At 39.7% G+C, this 20097-nt stretch overlaps 1 protein-coding gene across 2 annotated transcripts; it reads right to left on the bottom strand.

Annotated features, from left to right (window-relative positions):
* Nucleotides 1-253: 253 nt before the first annotated feature.
* On the bottom strand, nt 254-19774 carry LOC132143423 (ataxin-2-like protein). 2 transcript variants are annotated; one of them, XM_059553617.1, is made up of 24 exons: nt 19518-19774; nt 19160-19257; nt 16237-16276; nt 16031-16087; nt 15497-15568; nt 13867-14044; nt 13664-13782; nt 13454-13545; nt 12712-12945; nt 12258-12613; nt 12048-12134; nt 11134-11253; nt 10988-11056; nt 10846-10907; nt 7726-8078; nt 7548-7617; nt 7308-7457; nt 7130-7193; nt 4768-4928; nt 4555-4684; nt 4353-4462; nt 4071-4253; nt 867-1047; nt 254-647 (listed from the first exon to the last, which is right to left on the bottom strand). In XM_059553617.1, the coding sequence occupies exons 1-24, from the start codon at nt 19536-19538 to the stop codon at nt 592-594; spliced, it is 3063 nt and encodes a 1020-aa protein (XP_059409600.1). In that variant the 5' UTR covers nt 19539-19774; the 3' UTR covers nt 254-591. The 2 variants fall into 2 exon arrangements, with proteins under 2 accessions (XP_059409600.1, XP_059409608.1); XM_059553625.1 differs by lacking the exons at nt 19160-19257; nt 19518-19774 and adding an exon at nt 16857-17061.
* Between the last annotated feature and the right edge of the window lie 323 nt (nt 19775-20097).

Here is a 20097-nt window from a genome sequence, read left to right as displayed (position 1 = left end):
GTTTACAGTGGCTTTCACTTTCAAATATATGAACTTTTTTTTGACTCTACCATGTAATATATAGCTTTTTGTCATAAAAATGAATAAACATGTTAGCTATTGGTTTGTAAACTGCAAAATAAAAGTTTTACAATTCATATGGTGTATAAGGGTACAGTATGAATAGAAATTGTAATTGTGGCTGAGAAATTAAGCGAACGTCAGCGGTAAAGATCAACTCTGAGAATAACATTCAAAGCACATGAGACGAGAGGAGAGTTTAAAATTTTATTTTTTATACACTTTTTTTTTTTGTATTTTTTTTTTTTTACCATTTATTTGCTTATTTAATAAGGGGGTTGAGGACAAAGGGAGAGGTCATTGTATTTTTATAAAAATGTCCCTCATTCTTTCCATTTTTGTTTTGTCTTACACGCTCCCTCGTTCCCTCTTTCTCTCCTTCTGCTTTAGACACTGTCTGAAGTCCACTCAAATTAAAACAAAACGGAAAAAAAAATAAAACAAGCACATTCGGTCTTGCCAGAGGTATCTAAAAACAAAATCTGTTCAGTTGGATCTTATGTACAGATGAATAGGAGATACGTCACGCTGTCAGTTTCCAGTAGGGTGGAACTGAATCTGCTGGGAAGGATGAGCCTGCACTGGCACTGAAACACAGATCAATCATCTGTTATAATACAAGTCAATAAGTCAATAATCGAATAGGAAAAGTAATACAAATAAAATTTTGGTAAATGCATTTGCACATCGCTGTATTTTAAATATCAGTTAGATCTAATGTTCAACTGGGGATTGGATTCTGTAAGCTTGTAAATTACTTGACTGCATCAAAGAAACTATTTTTTTTTTGTTAGCAAGAAACTCACTCTGAGGACCAATGTAGGTGTAGTGTTGGTGGTGTCCCTGCTGGGGTGGAGGAGGCCCATGCTGGGGGCCAGAACCCTGCTGAGGGTTGGGGTGATGTGGTGGGGCATGAAGCAACATCACAGGTGGAGGGCCATGACCTGTTGAGTGGTGAGGACCCGAGAGCGCACCTTGAACATGGGTCTGAAACGACACGAAAAAAAAAAAAGTCAAAAGATGTATAAATACACACACAAAGTAAATATAAAAAAAACAAAACAGGGAAGTGTATTAAAAAAAATGTTCTTCTAAAATGGTTGACAACACTTGTTAAGGATTCAGATGCAGGGTTCACACAGATACTCCCAAATTAAATTTCAGGACTTAAAGGGTTAGTTCACCCAGATAGCAAAATGATGTCATTAATAACTTACCCTCATGTTGTTTCAAACCCGTGAGACCTCCATTTATCTTCTGAACACAGTTTAAGATATTTTAGATTTAGTCCGAGAGCTCTCAGTCCCTCCATTGAAGCTGTGTGTACGGTATACTGTCCATGTCCAGAAAGGTAAGAAAAACATCATCAAAGTAGTCCATGTGACATCAGAGGGTCGGTTAGAATTTTTTGAAGCATCGAAAATACATTTTGGTCCAAAAATAGCAAAAACGGCGACTTTATTCAGCATTGTCTTCTCTTCCGTGTCTGTTGTGAGAGAGAGTTCAAAACAAAGCAGTCTGGATATCCGGTTCGCGAACGAATCATTCAGTTCACCAAATCGAACTGAATCGTTTTAAACGGTTCGCATCTCTAATAAACATTAATCCACAAATGACTGTTAACTTTTTTAATGTGGCTGACACTCCCTCTGAGTTCAAACAAACCAATATCCCGGAGTAATTCATGTACTCAAACAGTACACTGACTGAACTGCTGTGAAGAGAGAATTGAAGATGAACACTGAGCCGAGCCAGATAACGAACAAAAGACTGACTCGATCACCGGTTACATCGGTTTTCAGATCACCAGTAGTTCTGGCGTCTTTTGCGATGAATGCCCTTGATTCAAGCCTTCGGTTTACCTGGGCTCATAACATTAGCACAGAATCAGTTCAGAATCAATCACCAAAAGAATCAGTTCGGTTCAGACGCTCTGTGTGTCAGTCTGCTTCACGCTGAATCACACATGCGCAGTATCATCAGCTCCTCGATTCACGAATCAGACACGTCTGACAGAAACGGTTCTTGACTCGAGAACGAGTCAGTCTTTTGTTCATTATCTGGCTCAGCTCGGTGTTCATCTTCAGTTCTCTCTTCACAGCAGTTCAGTCAGTGTACTGTTTGAGTGCATGCATTACTCCGGGATATTGGTTTGTTTGAACTCAGAGGGAGTGTCAGCCACATTAAAAAAGTTAACAGCTTAAGTCATTTGTGGATTAATGCGTATTAGAGATGCGAACCGTTTAAAACGATTCAGTTTGATTTGGTGAACTGAATGATTCGTTCGCGAACCGGATATGACAAACTGCTTTGTTTTGAACTCTCTCTCACAACAGACACGGAAGAGAAGACAATGCTGAATAAAGTTGTAGTTTTTGCTATTTTTGGACCAAAATGTATTTTCGATGTTTCAAAAAATTCTAACTGACCCTCTGATGTCACATGGACTACTTTGATGATGTTTTTCTTACCTTTCTGGACATGGACAGTAGACCGTACACACAGCTTCAATGGAGGGACTGAGAGCTCTCGGACTAAATCTAAAATATCTTTAACTGTGTTCAGAAGATAAACGGAGGTCTTACTGGTTTGGAACGACATGAGGGTAAGTTATTAATTACATAAATTTGCTATCTGGGTGAACTAACCCTTTAAGGACTTTAAGCACTTTTTTTGTTTCCAGGACAAAAAAAAAGAGATTTCACTTATCAAACAATATTGTTATCTTTTAAATTATAATAAACAAATAAAATGGTACAAATAAAGTGCAGCACAAGCAAAGCATGTAATGACTGTGGCCACTTTAACATTTAAACGGATACTACTTTCCTTTTATGAATATATGTTTGACCTGAAGAATGAAAGCTATATCATGCGTGGTTCATGAACAAGCTACGCAATATCACATTATAAAATCACAGGTGATAATGAACGTGATATTGCATAGCTTGGCAGTGAACTATGGCTCTGTGTAGAAAATACTGCTCCATCTGAAAGCAGGTGATGGAGATTTACTACTAATCACAGAACCAGCTTTACTGACTAGATGTACATGAACGTCACATGTGATTATTTGCACAGCCCTAATTTAAATGTAAAGAACGTTTGAAAATAAATAGCCTATTAATTTTAAATATTTAAGTATTCGGTGCTGTGAAGAACACCACGGTGAATACAAAAACCTGAATGGCTGTTTAAACCATAGATGTGCATCTATGGTTTGCCATTTTAGAAAGTAGTGCATCTGCTTCGTTTCTGGGAATTCTGGCTGCATTTCTGCTGTTCAGCACCATCTGCTGTCAGAGAGTGAAAGTGTGCTTTCATTCACATGTTCCCAATGTGCTTCTCATCTGTGCTTGTTTACATCAGAGTGCATATTTCAAAAATCTGAATAACTTGTCAAATAAATATTCTTCTTCTGAAGTGCCCACAATAACAATATTGTGCATATACATTACCGTGATATATTCCGCTACCGAATACCAGCACATGTCGTATGCAAACACTAGCAAAGGTTTAACAACAAACTCAACTTTATACGGATAATGCGAGACTGCTTTTCACCTCAAGTAGTAATAAATCGCAAGTGCTCCCGAAAGCCAGGAGAAGTGGTATTTATTTCAAATGTGCAGAATTGTTAATTTTGCCTGAAAGATTGTTTTAATCAAAAACAAAAATACACACTAATTTCCTATATACATTGCCTTTTAAAAATGACTTTGAAAACAGCCGTATTTATAACAAGATAAGTGAAAAGTCAAAGGTTTTCCAGGACTTCATTTCAAACAGTCAAATTCAAGTCCTTCAAGCACCTTGTACAAACCCTGCAGATGTTTAACCCACCTGATATGCCTTTGTTTGGTTCTCTGGGACACCAATCTAAAACCGTAATATCATTCTATGAATTTTTAAAGTAACCCAGTTTCTTTTTGTGTATCCCAGGCAGTAACATTTGTGATTGAATGTGACTGCTGATGTGGAGGTGTTGTGTGCATGGTTTCAGTCATCACCTGTGTTAGCTGTCCTAGAGAGGAGTAGGGGTGAGGCAGGGACTGGTGTCCCTGTATGCTGTAGCCCTGAAGGGAGTAGGAGGCCTGTGGCGAGCTGTGTCCTGGGGGCAGGTTAGGGGGTGTGGGGGCTGACAGCGGCCCAGAGTGATACAAAGACTGAGGCTGAGGACCAGACTGACCAGACTATAAAAAGAAGTCAATACATTACCCATTTAGTTTAATTACCGAGAGCTTGTGAGGATCTCTTATAGAAGTTTTTAGAGACAGTTCTGGCGGATGTACCTGTCCAGGACTGGGGGCGGGGTGTTGAGGGGGTGGCTGGCTGCCTGTGGGGGTGCTGGAGGGCTGAGGATGATGGATGGGACCGGAGTGATGAGAGAATGACTGTGGAGCTGAACAGAGAGAGAAAACGGCTGATAACACTGTACAAGAATTATATACACAATGAACTAAATCCAGTCTATGATTTAAAAAAAATCCTTACCATACATCCCCTGCTGAGGGGCTTGTGGTCCTTCAGTTTGACCAGGGTACTGGGGGCCTGGGGGACCCAGAGCCTGTGGGTGCGCTCCCGATCCGATCATTCTTGGTCCACCCTGGAGCATAGAATACACCTAGGACAGAGAGAAGACGATTAACTTAGATTTAAAACAAAATTTGCTTATTTGAGAACTTTCTGAAAACGTGTAAGCTTTACCGGTCCAGGGTAGTGGGGCATTGCTTGTATGACCTGGTTGTACTGCAGATAAGAGGGAGGGTAAGGAGACGCCACCAGAGGAGGTCCTGCAGCTGATGCTGCAGCCTGGATCATAGGTGGCGCTGAAGAGCTGTGGTCTGGACGAGGGGTCACCACAGAACCTGAGACAGGTAAAGAAAGGAACAGGAGTATGACCCTGCCATCTAATGTTCCTACTATCCATCCTAAATAGTATGTGAAATTAAAATAAGTGTGTGCCAAAGCATAGCATGTTGAAAAGTGTATGACAAAAGTCCACAGTTGGTCTCCTGTATACTATGACACACTCTGATGGCTGTAGGCCTATCAGTCCATGTGCAGTCACATCCGGCTCCAATTAGTAGCATAAAAGGTCAGACGCCAGTTTGTGAAGAAAATTAAAATTATTTAGTTAAACGGACTTAAATGGTTTTAAATATTGACATTAATGACTATTTATACTGATGCCCTACCATGCATGTCATCCTTTATTTTAATATGTAACATTATCTGATTGACGCAATGGTAAGCATCATAAGATGCTTAAGTTACTCCCACAGGAATAATTGGACTGATTTAAATTCATTTTTAAAGTGATAAGATCACCCAAAAATGAAAATTCTGTTATTTATTACCTTTGTTCATCATCGGTACACAAATTAAGATATTTCTGATCAAATCTGAGAGCTCTCAGACCCTCCACAGACAGAAAGGATATTAGCACAATCAAAGGACAGAAACGTAGCAGAGACGGTGCTGGTTTCGTGCCAAACCTCTGATGACAGGCTCGTCATCAGCTTGAGATCAGCCTTTATAGAGACTGCAGATCAAATATCCCAACGTGATTATCGGCAGATCGTGATTGTAGCCGATCCATCAGAGCACCCCTAGTCTTTAGGTCATTCATATTTTAAGCTTTTGGGCTACCTGAAATGCTCTTTAATGTGATATGCTGTTTGTATTGCCTTCTTGTAGTTCTGTAATTACAAATAACAGTATGGCGCACTCCCCTTTAAGTAATGAAATATACAAGGGAATATTATGAAACTATGTTCCTTTTTTTCACAATACACAATGATTGTAAAACTGAGTCCGGCATCTTTAGATGATGGATCCATGCTGAATTTTACATGAATCACAAATCGCGTGTTATGGACACAGCCATTGATACAGTCTGCAGCAGCAGCTATTTTACCTTACTAAGTGTAATTTTTTCTAGGCAACAAGAGGAGCTTTTCTACCAGTGGCGATATGATGGCTTTTTTTGCCTTTGCTATACTGTATTTTCCTGACTACAAGTCACACTTTTCATAGTTTGGCTGGTCCTGCGACTTATAGTCAGGTGCGACTTATCAAAATTAATTTGACATGAACCAAGAGAAATGAACCAAGAGAAAATCTTACCGTCTCCAGCCGCGAGAGGGAAAACTGAAAACAGAGCGCCCTCTCGCGGCTGTAGACGGTAAGGTTTTCTCTTGGTTCTAAATAAGTGCGACTTATGTTTTTTTTTCCTCGTCTTGATGGATTTTTGGACTGATGCGACTTATACTTATGTGCAACTTATATTCCGCAAAATACGGTAGTAGGACAGATCAGAACTTACAGGAAGCAAAGTGGGAGACAGATTGGAGGGGGGGGGGGGGGGGGGGTCTGAGAGCTGGGATTCAAAATCGGGATGGCCAAAGCGAAACAGCGCTCTATCGGTGCACTGCCCACAAGGCTATCAGCGCTGACATTGCCATTAACTTTTAAATGCATCATTATGCTAAAAATGCAAGCAGAGTTCTCAATATAAAAGAACCACGGCTTGCAAGTAAACATGCTACTTTTCTCTACAATATGATAGGAAGTTAAACGAAATTAAATGAAATGTGGAGGATGTTAACGGTGACAAGATGAGTGACAGGCCAGTTTACAGTGACAGGATGTGTGTAACTATGCGGTTTATTAAAGATGCAATTGCATGATGTGATAGTATGTCCCAAACTTGCCTACTCTTCTACTACACACTCGAGTGTCTACTTTTTTCCTCACCTAAAGAGTACATCATTTAAGTAGGCACACTGGGATGCAGCATGAGACACTTACCATGAGAAGATTGCAAAACAGGGACTGAAACTCATTTTAAAAGTTCTCATTTTATGTTGGTCACAATAACCAAAGTTACGATTTTATTAAATAATTAAACTATTATTAATAACAAAAGTATTTAAAATAAGCCTTGTATTTAAAATGTATATAATCATTATAATTATTTTATTAACAAAAAAGGTCAAAAGTTAAGTCTATGCAGGTATCAATAACATCATTAGTACAAGCAATAATAAAACAATTTAAGCATTACCTTTTGCCCTTTGGTACTTCCCTTGATTGACAGTTGTCATGGGATATTGGTACATTTGAGGTGCCTAATAAAAGGAAAGGAAGAAATGGGGATGAAAAAAAAAAAAAAATCCAATTTTCAAACCCCTCTAAAAAACTCTTGAATTTTGTCTTAAGTTATAAGCATCAGGGATAGAGACCTGTACAGAGTGGCCCTGTATCTGTATGGGTGAGACATAGCTCAGGTACTGAGCGTTGTAAATGTGCCCCTGGCCTGGAGGGGGCTGCAGCACCACCGTGGGGCTGGGCGGAGTTGGTCTAGGTGGGGTGGGAGTGGCTGAGGGCTTCACCTGCAAACAAACCATGACACCTTGGCTTGGCACATTTAACAGATATACAGAAGACACTTGATAGGGGTGAAAAAAAAACAGTGCTCTTACCATGGTGAGAGAAGCCTTGGTGGGGTTAAACTCTTTGGCGTTGGGGTTGAGTGTAGATTTCTTCACTTGACTGCGTCAGAAAACATTATAAATTGCATTAATTACTAACCGACTTAAATGTGCTACATACTAGCAGCTGTCAGTTAAGACTTATTTATTAATCAATGGTCACACTCACTCAGCCATGCCCTCTGGTCTCTCAGAGGCCTCGGGTTTACCCTCCTCAATGCCTGGGGTCCTTGCAGGTTGGGGCGTCCCTGATGTTTGCTCTTCTGCAGTTGGATTTTGCATGGCAGGGCCACAGGGTGCAGAGATGGGTGTGGCTGGTGGAGGGGTGATGGTCGCCACCCCCTCTGCATTTGTCTCTCTACTTCTCTCCTCCGCTGGAAGCTCTGTGGTCAGAGTTGAGGGCGGGGCTGTTTTAGCTTCTGTTAGAGGGGTGGGGTCTGTCTGTGTATTGTGGGCAGGGTTTGCTTGAGCAGAATCAGGGGTTGAAGTTTTGGGGTTGGAAAGGGTGGAGCTAGATAGAAGCTAAAATCAGAAGAGAGAAAAAGATAATTTAAACTATAGTTTATACTGTATTTAACTATATTAAATATATATCATATAAATAAAGTCTTGGTTAAAATGCTATAGGCCACCAAAAGGTATTTGAAAATTATGCACACTTAACGACTTTAGTGAGGGAAAAAACTACATTCGTATGAAGCATTATGGATGTCAACTAAACGAACAACAATGGCAAAAATAAAACATTCATTTTAAGTTGTTGATATCCATAGTAAATAAAATTGAGTAGGGGTGTCAAATAGATCAATCATGATTAAATCGCATCCAAAATAAAAGTTTGCGTTAGCGTAATGTGTGTGTACGTTACGATATTACGAGGTCATATTCAGAAACCAGAGAAACCGAAACAAAAAAACTTTGAAACAGGAAGGGAATTAAATCGAAGATAATGACAAAATAGTGATCTACATAGCAGAACATAAACCTGACAAAAAGATTGTTAGCCTACATGTATAATGGCGCTTTTCCATTACCAGTACGACTCGCCTCGGCTCGCTTTTCGCTTCGTTTTCCATTGCAGATAGTACCTCCACAATAGTACCTGGTTGTCATAGCGACGCTGCAGGAAACTGCCGTGACGCAATCTTCTACGCGACACACACCCGCTACCCACACACACAGGACAATGGAGGAAATCGAGTGCATGTTGTTTTTGATCCTCGGGATGTGGCTGTTTCTCACAGCAAGAAGACAAACGTTGTTTCAGGAGAGGCTTAGGGCAGCAAAACGAAACACTGCTGAAAAAACTATCTGGATACTATTGCTGGCGCGTGTAATGATGACGCAGTGAATAGTGACGATTCTCTCTGACCAATCAGCAGTCTGCTGTGTTTTCACGTCACATTATAGTATCGCCTCAGCTCGCTTGGAACCTCGCCGGAGGTGGTACGAAAAAAAGTACCTGGAAGCCGGTACAGGTACAACTTTTACACAGTGGAAAACCAAACAGAGCCGAGTCGAGGCGAGCTGGTACTGTGTAGTGGAAAAGCGCCATAACAGTTCATTCTGATCCTCGATTCTGACTGAACGAGAGACTTTCTATTAATATTTCCACCTGCTAACGTTCTAGACGGGTTGTCTAGAACGCTCACATTCATTCAACTACACGTTCAAAAACGCTGATTCATTCAAAGAGAGACAATCAGAAACGCTGTTGAAATCATTTTAACTTTGAGCACCACGTTAGAAGACTCTAAGTTAAAATAAGATGCCATGACAGATTTTACTTTGCTTGGACATGACAACCTATTTGTTTTTTCCCTCACAAATTTTACTCGCAAGTAATTGCACATGCTCAGTTAATCTCGCTCTCTCATTCGCTGTATTTTTAGCAAATAAAGAAAAGTTTAGCTTGTACATAAGATTGTTTTGTTTAAAACAATTTTTGTGATGTTTGTATTTTTTGCGCTCTGGATCATCAGTGTCTGTTTAAGAGATGAACTCCATTACTTGTGTTTGTTTTCAGACATGATAAAAGACGTTTTATACTTCTACAACTTTTTGGCCTGTGCTACCAAATTTTCAACCCACGTAGCACCAGTGCTATGTGCAAAAGTTTTAAAGTACAACCCCTTTTAACACAGTGAAGACCAATTTACACAATGTAGCATTTCTTATTTATTGTAGTTTTCCTATTGCTTCTTATAGATTCTTATCCTCATTTCATCATTGACTGTTTATCAATTTATCATTTTAGGCTTGTATTAGTTTGATATTGACATTGCTGACAAGGATTATGAAAATTCTAATGTATCAGAGATTTTAATATCATAAAAACATTTTTTAAAAGAAAATAAATAACTATTGTGATAGATACATAATAATGATATTGTCATATCACCCAGCCCTACCTGTTATACTGTACTATGACAACAATTTTTTTTAAATCATACAACTAAACTTCAATATTTTGATAATACAGTATACCATGATAAAAGCATTAGCAATTAAATCGCAAAATAAAAATTTGATACCTGCATATCCCTAAAATATTCACAGTAGACATTATGCAAACACAAATTTTTATTTTGGATGTGATTGATTTGATGTCCCTAATTTTGAGTTTATTGCTAGATGTATATAAAATCACAGTTCTCTGATTGGTGGAATTTTTATATGGGCAATGCCATTTTCACCCGAAAATTCTGCCATTAAACAATTACTTTAAAAATAAGTTGACATAACCCAACTGTTGTACCGTATGGTGTTCTGGGTTGTTCCCATTGCATTACTAGGTGCTTGGCATGCTGGTACTAGGGTGTTCACTTTCACACTGCCATTGATTACCCGGAATGTGTGCGTGCGTTCACACACAACCCGTTAAGACACGTGACATCAGTGCGTGACGTGTAATGTACGAGTCGAAAACACTAGGCACGTTAACTTCGAACAATCTCAGCTTCAGCGCGGAAAGTGAGGAACTGATCTCTGCTTCGTTACAGTTTGCACATATTTGTTTCGTCGCGAACATTGATCTGCCTTCAAAACCCTTGCGCGATAACATGCGTCATCACTACGACACAGCCTTTACGCCATTAGTTCTGGCTTTTGTTCACACAGAGCTCGTTCTGGGACTGAACCCGGCAATGTTACTAGGTCCTCGACCCGGGATAAAATCACGCAATGAATCCCGGTGTTTGTGTGTTTGCTTTCACACAGAAGGCGACCCGGCAATGTTCTGGCAATTTTCCGGGTCCAACGTGCAGTGTGAAAGGGGCTTAACACTTACCTTAAAATGATTACCAAACTGGCGAAGCTCCTCATAGTTTGTTCTTGACTGGACTGAAGAGACTATGAAAAAAAGAGCAGAACATTTTTTAGCTAAATGAAAAGTACATAGTGAAATTAATGAAAGTGATCTTCAGGATTACCTTTGCTGCTCTTGCTCTCCTGAGGACTAGCTGGACTCTCCGTCCTTTCCTTAGACAGGATTTCATTCACTGAAGGAAGAGAGTCAGATAGTTGGACGCATGCACAATTAACAGTGTAACTACTCAAAATTGTAGCAACATCTCACCATCTACAGGGAACAGAGGGGTGGGGCCAGTGGATTTGGTAACCGAAGAGGTATCCAAGTAGATAGGATTAGACGGAGGAGTGTCCTGGGAAGGAGCATCCGGTTTAGGGGAACGAGAGACTATAGAGAAAGGAAATCATGTTAAAGAAAAAAAAGGGGATAGAGGTTGGAAATGCACTGCATCATTTTAATTCATGAAGGATGCATTTAACTGATCAAGTGGTGACAGACAACTATAATGTTACAAAAAGACTTCCATTTCAAATAACTACGCTCTTCAACTTTATATTCAAGGAAGCCTGAAAAAAGTAAAACTTTCCACAAAAATATTAAGCAGCACAACTTTTTTTAACATCAATAATAAATCAAAAACAACACCAGTTTCTTGATCACCAAATCATCATATTGGAATGAGTTCTGAATTATCCTCTAGACTGGACTGAAAACTTTTTAAACTACAAATTTTACAATATTATGGTTTATACTGTATGTTGTGTGATCAAATGCAACCTTACAGATCAAACTTTTTAAAAGTACAGTAAAAAAAGAAAAGAAAAAGATCTGTGACAAATGGATTGTCTTACAAATAATCTTATTACAATATTAATATTATACAACTACTGAAATTAGCATAACTGGATTAAAAGGGAATAAAATCACAGCTGGACTATGAACACACACTTGAAGATCTTACTAATTTGCATATAGCAAGTAATTCAATGAAAAGTTTGCATTGTTGCAGTTGATACATGCAGTTCATGACTATCCCACTGTAAAATAGAAAGTGTACAAGAATGGACAAGATTAAAGGTTGAAGATGATCCTCTGTTAACCAAGCCTCAAATTGACCACAAAGCCTGGTGTGCACGTGTCTATGTACAATATGTCCATTTCGTGCATGTGTGTATTTTAACCTGTAGGGGAGGAGTGAGTGGTTGAGGTACGCAGGTTTCTGTTGGTCTGTCCAGGCCTTTGAGACTTGGGTGACATTCTGGATGACACTATAAGACAATGATGCAATGTTCATTAAAACACAGGGCAGCAACCATCACAAACTACAAAAGTGACAGGTCTCTCGTGCACACACACACACACACACACACACACACACACACACAACTTACCACCATTGACAGGCCGGGCTGAGTCTGAGAGAGACTGTGGGTGTGAGAGTGAATGTGAGAGTGTGTGTGAGGAAGGAGGGCTGGAGTGACCCGGTTCTGAGGGGCGGGGCTGTGTGGGAGGACTGCTCTGTGATTGGTGTGCAGAGTATCCTCCTCTGACTGACAGAGGGCTGCTCCTATCAGGGGGAGGAAGGGTCTGACCTCCACCAGAAGGGAGGGGTCTAGGTGAGGAGCTTGAGGGGCCAGGTCTATTTGCTCGATTAGGCAGGGTAGATACAGCTCCTCTTTCACCCCTTCCAGAAACTCCCATTTCTCTCTCCCTTGCCCTCTGTGGAAGAGGAATGTACTTGCCCTCCCTAAAACAAAGACACAGACAGCAATGATCATCAGTATACCAAGGAGAAAGACTAGATGAGATGGTGGCAAAAAGAAAGAGAAAGATATTGTTTCGAACCTGCTCCCAGCACTGGAGAACCCAGGACTATCTCTTCCTCTTTCTCTTTCTCCTCCATCACGGTCTCGGTCCCGAAGCACAGCACTGTATTTTTCTTCCTCGGTTCGTCCCTCATCATTCTCCAGAGCCACCCGGTAGCGATACTGCTGATTGCCCTCAATCTCACTGGCCAACCGGGCGGCCCGAGCTTCTCGCTGTCTGAAGCCCTCAGAGCTGCCCCGCTCCAGAGGAACCCTAAAAGAGATAGGCAGCAGAACGTGATGTTTACTTGATTTCTTTGAGCACAGTCTGAGAAGGTTTTTTTAATCTTATTTAAGACCTGTGCATATTTCACAGGCGCATACTGTGACTTTAGTAAACAAGGCTTTGTTACCCCATAACCGTTTTGAAACGTCAGTTTATTCACCGCTAAGGGGAAATCTCTGTAAACTTAATATAATAAAATGAATATTGAAATACACAAAGCGTTTTTAAAAGTACATATATGCATTAAGCCATATCATGATTTGTGTTTTTCCAAGCTTGAATTTAAGACCTCTTAAGATAAGGCTACATTGGATACTTTAGACAATTTACTTAGTCTTAATATCTTTAAATCAGTTCGACTGAATTTAAGGAACCATGGAAGCCCTGTTTGAAGGACAGAAGGCTTTTCCAATTCAAACATTCGAAAGGTCAGTCTCCGAGTAGAGAGAAAGAAAAGAAAAAAAAAAACTCTAAACCTGACAGAACATCAACGTACGTGTACATGGAGAGACTGGAGTCATAGGTGGACTTTACACCATAGGTCTCCTCATTGAAGCGGAACATCTCACTGGCATCCCAGCCATTAGACTGAAAGACAGAAAATGGCATGTAAAAAGCTTCAAGCATGTGCAACCTAAAAAAAACAAAAAAACACTAATGTGTGTTTGCATATGATTGGATATACAAGCATGCTGGTAAAACTCACTGCATCTGCATCCAGATCAAAATTTTCTCCATTGCTATCGCCACCATCCCACCTTTGGAGGACCTTCTCTCTGTGGTCACCATTTAGTCTTGAACCAATTGCAGAGTCTGTGAAAGTGTCTGAAAACATGCACACAAAGCCTTACATTCCCATATGTAACAACACTACACATGTATAGTACTTCTACAGAGTCATATACACACCTCTGGTAGCGTAGTTGAGGTCTACATCTCTGCAGATCATAGTGACCAGGTCATTAGGGCCAAAGATCATGGTGTCTGTGATCTCTTCTCTCCTGGGATGGACTGGTGTGCCTCCACCACCACCGCCATCTCCTTCTTCATTTTTCAATTTGTGCACTGCATCCACTGCAAGCTCACACTAAAAACACAGATACTGAGTGAGACTTGGTCATACATTAAACTTCACGAGGTTTTGCTCAGATAGGCAAAAAGAATTTATAAAAAAAAAAAAAGTCAATATCAAAATATCAAATCTGAAAAAACCTAAACTGGGTCCTGTGTGAACCGCCCATTATTCTAGATTTCAGGTATTCAAATAGTTAAGATCAGCAAAGCAGGGCTTAAAGTTTTCCAGCACCGTGCTGATTTCCAGCATGCAGCATTTGGCTGTGGGAAAAAAAAAACCTACATTTAAAAAAAAAAAAAAAAAATTGATTGATTGATATCACTTTCGAGTCCATGAGTTTGCCCACCAATGGTATGAGAGCAGCAGCTTTCGGTCTCAACCAAACTAACATTTACAGGGCTTTACGAAAAGGTCCTGTTCACACAATCTATTAATGGTAACTTAGCGGTAATTTACCAGTAAAGACTCTGCTGTCAATTTTAATTGCTTAGGGTCATCTGGAAAAAGTGTGTATTATCTCCCTAGATTTGTAATGCAAATCATTTATAAACCTTTGCCAACACAGGAGAATACATCAACCTATGTCCAAATATGCCATTTATTGTACATCGCAATTTCAAAATAAACGTTTCTGCATGTGGCCAAATATTAAAACATAATTATTTAAACACTGTTTAAAGGGATAGTTCTGAAGATGAACGGAGGTCTTACAGTGTTTGGAACGACATGAGGGTGAATCATTAATGACATCATTTTCATTTTTCGGTAAACCATTTAAGTTGGTTATATTCGTATTAAAGGCATATTAAATTATGTATTTTAACAGTATTTCAATACAATCATGTCATTACTTGGATTTGATATTTTATTTGAGCCAATAATTGCCTCAGTTTATATATAAATAGTCATAGTAAAGCCTGGTTTTCACTTTGGTCTGTTTGTGTTACTAAAAATACTAAAAAAAATATCAGATTACTCCATTGCCAAAATAATCAGTAGATTACCAAAATAATCATTTAACAATTAATAATTGAATTTTTATAATTTTTGTAATTAAACATTTTGTCATTGAAAATTTCGTTAAAATAGTAAAATATTGTCTTGTTGTAGTTAACCAAGTATCTGTATTTTGTCTCGTCTGGTAAACTAAGTGTACTGCCACACCCCTAATGTCTCATAATTTTCCAAGTGTTTGATACAGCTTTCATTCTTCAGGTCTTTCATTCATGAAAAAGAAAATCAGTTTGAATAAAGAAAGCAATCACTTTGCCATAGCATCCCTGCAAATGTTAAAGTTGTCACAGTCATTGCATGCTTTGCATGTGCTGCCCCGCCCCCGGAAAAAAGTTCAGGTTTAGGATTTTTTTTTTTTTTGCTTTATCCCCCAAGCAAGTTTAAACATACGATTCAGGAAGCAAATTAAATGCAGATGTCTTGTCAGTAGATTTGGTATGACTGGCTTACACGTGAGCTTAAAGTCCTGAAGATTCCCTCATATATACTGCCGTTCTTCACCATAACATCGCATCTGGAGCCCTGTGGAAAAGATTGCATGCGTGTCATATTTTATTGCTTAATGCTAAAAACAAATTAGAGAAGATGGTGTGAATTACATTAAAACCAAAACAACTAAAAATCAAGATTTTACTTGTTTTAATTCACCTTCCCCCTTTTTTCCCTGTGTCGTAACAGGGTTAACACTGTATAGACAAGCTAGGACATATTAGGTAGCCTAATTTTAAAAACACGATTTCTAGACCTGTAAAAGTAATATAAATTAATAAAATGCCAAGCTGTGAAACACTTTATCAGGAAGTAGGTTATTTTTGGTAGGGCTGGGGTGCTTTTCAATTCAATTCATGGGCCCTTGGAATAATTTTGTGGGCCCTGGAGTCAAAACGTCTGTGAACCATTCAACTGAAGTTATCAAAGAAGGGTGTTTTCAACAGCCACCAAATAAACAGAAAGGTGCACAAATTATTTCATGCCAAAACTCACCACCACGGCTGTAAGAAAATGGAGCATCCGTGAGTTGTTGTACACACCCTCAAACACCTTTAAAAAAATAAAATAAAAAGGACATACAAATATCTTTGAGCATTTGGTGGTCCGAAAATGCAGTAAAATACTTAAGAGGAAACCAAGACATCTAATAATCCTAGAATGCAAAACCAAGAGTCTAAGAAGTACAAGCTTTTACGTACAGGTGGTGACTGTGAGGGAGGCTTCACAGAGTTTCGGTTTCTTCATGGAAAAAAGGAAAAGAAAATCATTAGAAAACAATTCATTTACATAAACACGTGTGTGTGTGTTGCATCATGCAAATCAAGAAGAACGCAAAAGACGACCAATCATACCAATAACAGATTTCTGTATATTAAGAATGTCTTGTGTTCATGAGCTATATCAAATACTTGGACAGATGAGCAGTGTATGCGTGCAGATAACTAGAATGAGAAACACGGCCCCGGTGTTACAGGCATGTCTCTACTGTCACGTGTGTGGACAACAATTACAACATCGAGAAGCGCGTGCCAAAACAAAAGGACAATCATACACGAGTCCCACATAACGATCGGACTGAATCAGATTGCACAATATTTTTTTTGCCTCGATGCGCAATGTCAGTGTGTAAACAAACTCAACCAAGCGCGTGTTTTAATTGCGTCAGACCGCAAAGCGGGTTATCGGAGCTGGCTTACAACACAAGCAAAAGCCGTATCAAAAACAAGACCAACAGTTTGACATTAACACGTGCTAACATACACATTTCGCGCCCTCGCTACGATCAATCAAATCAAATAGGAAAAACGAATGTTTGTACTTTTTTGTCCCATGCATCCCGGCTCTTCTCTGAAGGCGTCTGTCTAAAACAGCTCAAGTTAAAAGTCGAGCACAATACAGAATCATATGGGGATCGGAAAACAACAACAAAACACTGCTGACGACCCGCCTCTGTGAGTAGTCATACGCTGGAAAAGATGACAATCACTTAAAATCTAAATTCTATTGGTTGACGACATTATTTCTGTGCGGATGTGTACAGACTACGACAATGTACTCCATCATTGGCACAAAAAAACTGCCACTCAAACATTCTTCGCAGCGATTGGCTGGTGCTCCTGCTAGTTTAACAAGGCTCGAAACAATTGAGCATCACAGTCCCACCCACAGCCAGAGAGAGCTTTGGTACCGGAAGTAAATTTCCCATTCATTTCTCCCATTGACTTTCGGAAAAATCCGTCTCTGACGAGTTTTAGAGCATGTATGAAGATAACCAGCTACGGCTGAACTCATAAGCATATAACATATCATTTCGAGTGAAAAAACTAAAAGAAAATCCAAAAAAAGTAAAAAAAAAAAAAGTCAAAAAGGTACAAGACTGTGTACATATTTTCCTTTCGAGCGCAGGAACTACTCATCCCATAAACCACCGCGCTCACTGAATTCGAATGAAGCCACAAGCAGTGTTGCCAACTTAGCGACTTTGTCGCTAGATTTAGCGACTTTCCAGACCCTCATAGCGACTTTTTTTCCAGAGGAGCAGCACTTTCAGTTAATAAAAGATATTCTGTTGCTTCTAACTCTATTTTACATGCAAGTATAGCCGAAATCACAGTACAACCATTGTCTTAATCTTATGTGTATGTGATTTTATTAGACAATTTTGAGCGACTTCCAAATCTGATGACGGCCGCCCGCGCAAACTTTTTCCTCCAGTGAATTATATTTTATATAGTGAATGTGAGGTAATAGCAGTTCTTTCAGTATTAATCATGTAAATAAATTGGGTTTTATATAGGTATTGTGTATTGATTTTTATATTCATCATCGTGTATTTTATATTGTGTGCGTGTTTGAAAGTGGTTAACGATAACGTCAGCAACATGGTGCAGTGCTTTCTTTGTACCTGACTACAATCACCGCTCAGTCATCAACACATGTCGTTGCCATTACACAAATGCTAAGTAAATGCACAAAAAGGTATGCCTATGCTAAATATTGTTTTGACAGTGGCATTATAAAATGCTTGATATCACTCATACCATATGAAGTCTACAGTAGCCTAGCTAAAGTGGACGATAATGCTAACTAAGGTTACCAACCTCCCTGCAAAACTTTCATGGCATACCGTGCAAAAACGCAACACAGGTTTTTATTTTATTTTTTTATTAATGATCTTCAGTCTTCAAGGACCTTCGCAGGGTTTAACCAGACGGTTACACTAGCTCCATCAATCAGATGCGTCACTGTGGGATTGTTCAGGATTGTGGGTAATGAAGTACAAATGGTGCGTTCAAGTCATCTCGTATAGATCGTATTTACGAGTTGAATGCACATGAACGCCACCATAATATCGTAAATACCAGTGGGGAGCTCGGGATTTTCTTTAAGTCCCGATCTGTACGAGTTGGGGGCGTGTCAGTGATTAACATGGCGGAATATAAAATACTTAAGGTATTTAGCTGTGATTGTCAGGCTTTTCTATTTACAGCGCAGTAAGTTAATCGACGACGCATAATATGATGGCATTATAATATAACAATGCAACTTGTAACAATAAAGTTGGCAGCGGCTTCTTAAATTAATTTAAAACATTAAAAAACGAAGTATACGTAATGCACATTTCTTTGTTCTTCATTTTCTAGAACAAGAGTTTAAGAAAATAGCTTTATTTGTGTTTTTAATTAAGAGAAAGTACTCCGCCATCTTGCTCCGACCAAAGTGACTTGAACGCACATGCCGTCGTAAGCACGACTTCCCTCCTCGTGCGTACGAACTTCCCAGGAGGACTTGAACGCACCATTAGCCAAGACATCGTGAATAAAAGGCATTTATCTCAAAACAAGGTTAGTGCCCCATGAACCTTTGGCGTTTATATGAGCTTAGTACAGCCGTAGCTGGTTTTAAGTCTACCATGTATGGTTACGTTTTTATGGCTTAGACCCCAACTGTCAATGCAGAAATTGTATTGAATTTTTTACTTCCGGCACCGGCTGTGGGCGGGACTGTGATGCTCTATTGATTAGGTATGCGCCAAAGACACGCCCACTTTGACCGGTAGGCCTCGTGTGCCAATACCAATCCGCGGACTTTCTGAGCGGGGCAGCCCAGCTTGTGCGTTACCTTCCCGGGGTGGGTCTGTTCGAGTTGCTCCCCGGGACGGATGAAGCCATTGACCCTGAAGTCCCATTGGATGTTTTGCGGCCACCGGGTCCAGGTTGCTGTCAGAAAGCAAAACGATTCTTACACGCTGACACAAATTTAGCACTGGGCAAATTTACGTAACGTCATATTTAAGAGTCTAACGTTAGCCGAGTGTTGATGGCTAACAGGTTTACTAGCACGTTACGGTAAACAAGAAAGTGTAAGCTTAATGAAGAACGACAATACTCGGACCATAAAATCTATTATGAGTTTTAATATTCTCGATTGAGTGATTTGTAAAAAACAATAAGTGATTTTTTTAAGATGCGGTACTCACGTTCTGTCGGCGAAAAGACATAACTAGCCGCTAACTGAGTTGCCCGCTAAATTCCCCTTGTTGCCTGTGACAAACTAGCAGCTGGACTAGCGTTCTCCGATCCGCACGTGCGCGATCTCCGTTATAATCCGAGGTCCAGTTCAGTACGATATTCTGTCTCGAACAGAACACGAAGAGATAATGAGTCTTGTTTTTCTATTAAATATTACCGGCACCACGTCTCGCGAATTAGCCAGCGACAAACGCGAAGGCTGTTTTTTTTAAAACCCTCGATTGCCATTGGACGACGGCGTAGAACGTACGGATGACGCAATGGCGTACAAAACCCGTATCACGCCGACAGCCGCACGTTACGCGTGCCTTCTTATGTACATTCTTATAAGAAATGTACAAGATCAAATTTCTCATGTCATTATCTATCTATCTATCTATCTATCTATCTATCTGACTATCTACCTATCTGACTTTCTCTGTTTCTATCTGTCTATCTGACTGTTTCCATCTATCTGTTTCTATCTATCTGACTGGTTCTATCTACCTATCCATCCACCCATCCATCACACAAAAACAACTCAGACAA

This window comes from Carassius carassius, chromosome 1 (assembly GCF_963082965.1).
Source record: "Carassius carassius chromosome 1, fCarCar2.1, whole genome shotgun sequence".
In the NCBI taxonomy this organism is placed as follows: Eukaryota; Metazoa; Chordata; class Actinopteri; order Cypriniformes; family Cyprinidae; genus Carassius; species Carassius carassius.
This window is presented reverse-complemented; position numbering and strand designations above follow the sequence as displayed.

Excerpts from the sequence above, each read along its gene's own strand:
- LOC132143423 (XM_059553617.1), bottom strand. The coding sequence starts at position 19,538 with ATGTCTTTTCGCCGACAGAAC. Across the intron at positions 13,546-13,663 it reads TTGATCTGGATGCAGATGCA|TCTAATGGCTGGGATGCCAG; the intron begins GTGAGTTTTACC and ends TCTGTCTTTCAG. Across the intron at positions 12,614-12,711 it reads TTCTCCAGTGCTGGGAGCAG|GGAGGGCAAGTACATTCCTC; the intron begins GTTCGAAACAAT and ends TCTTTGTTTTAG.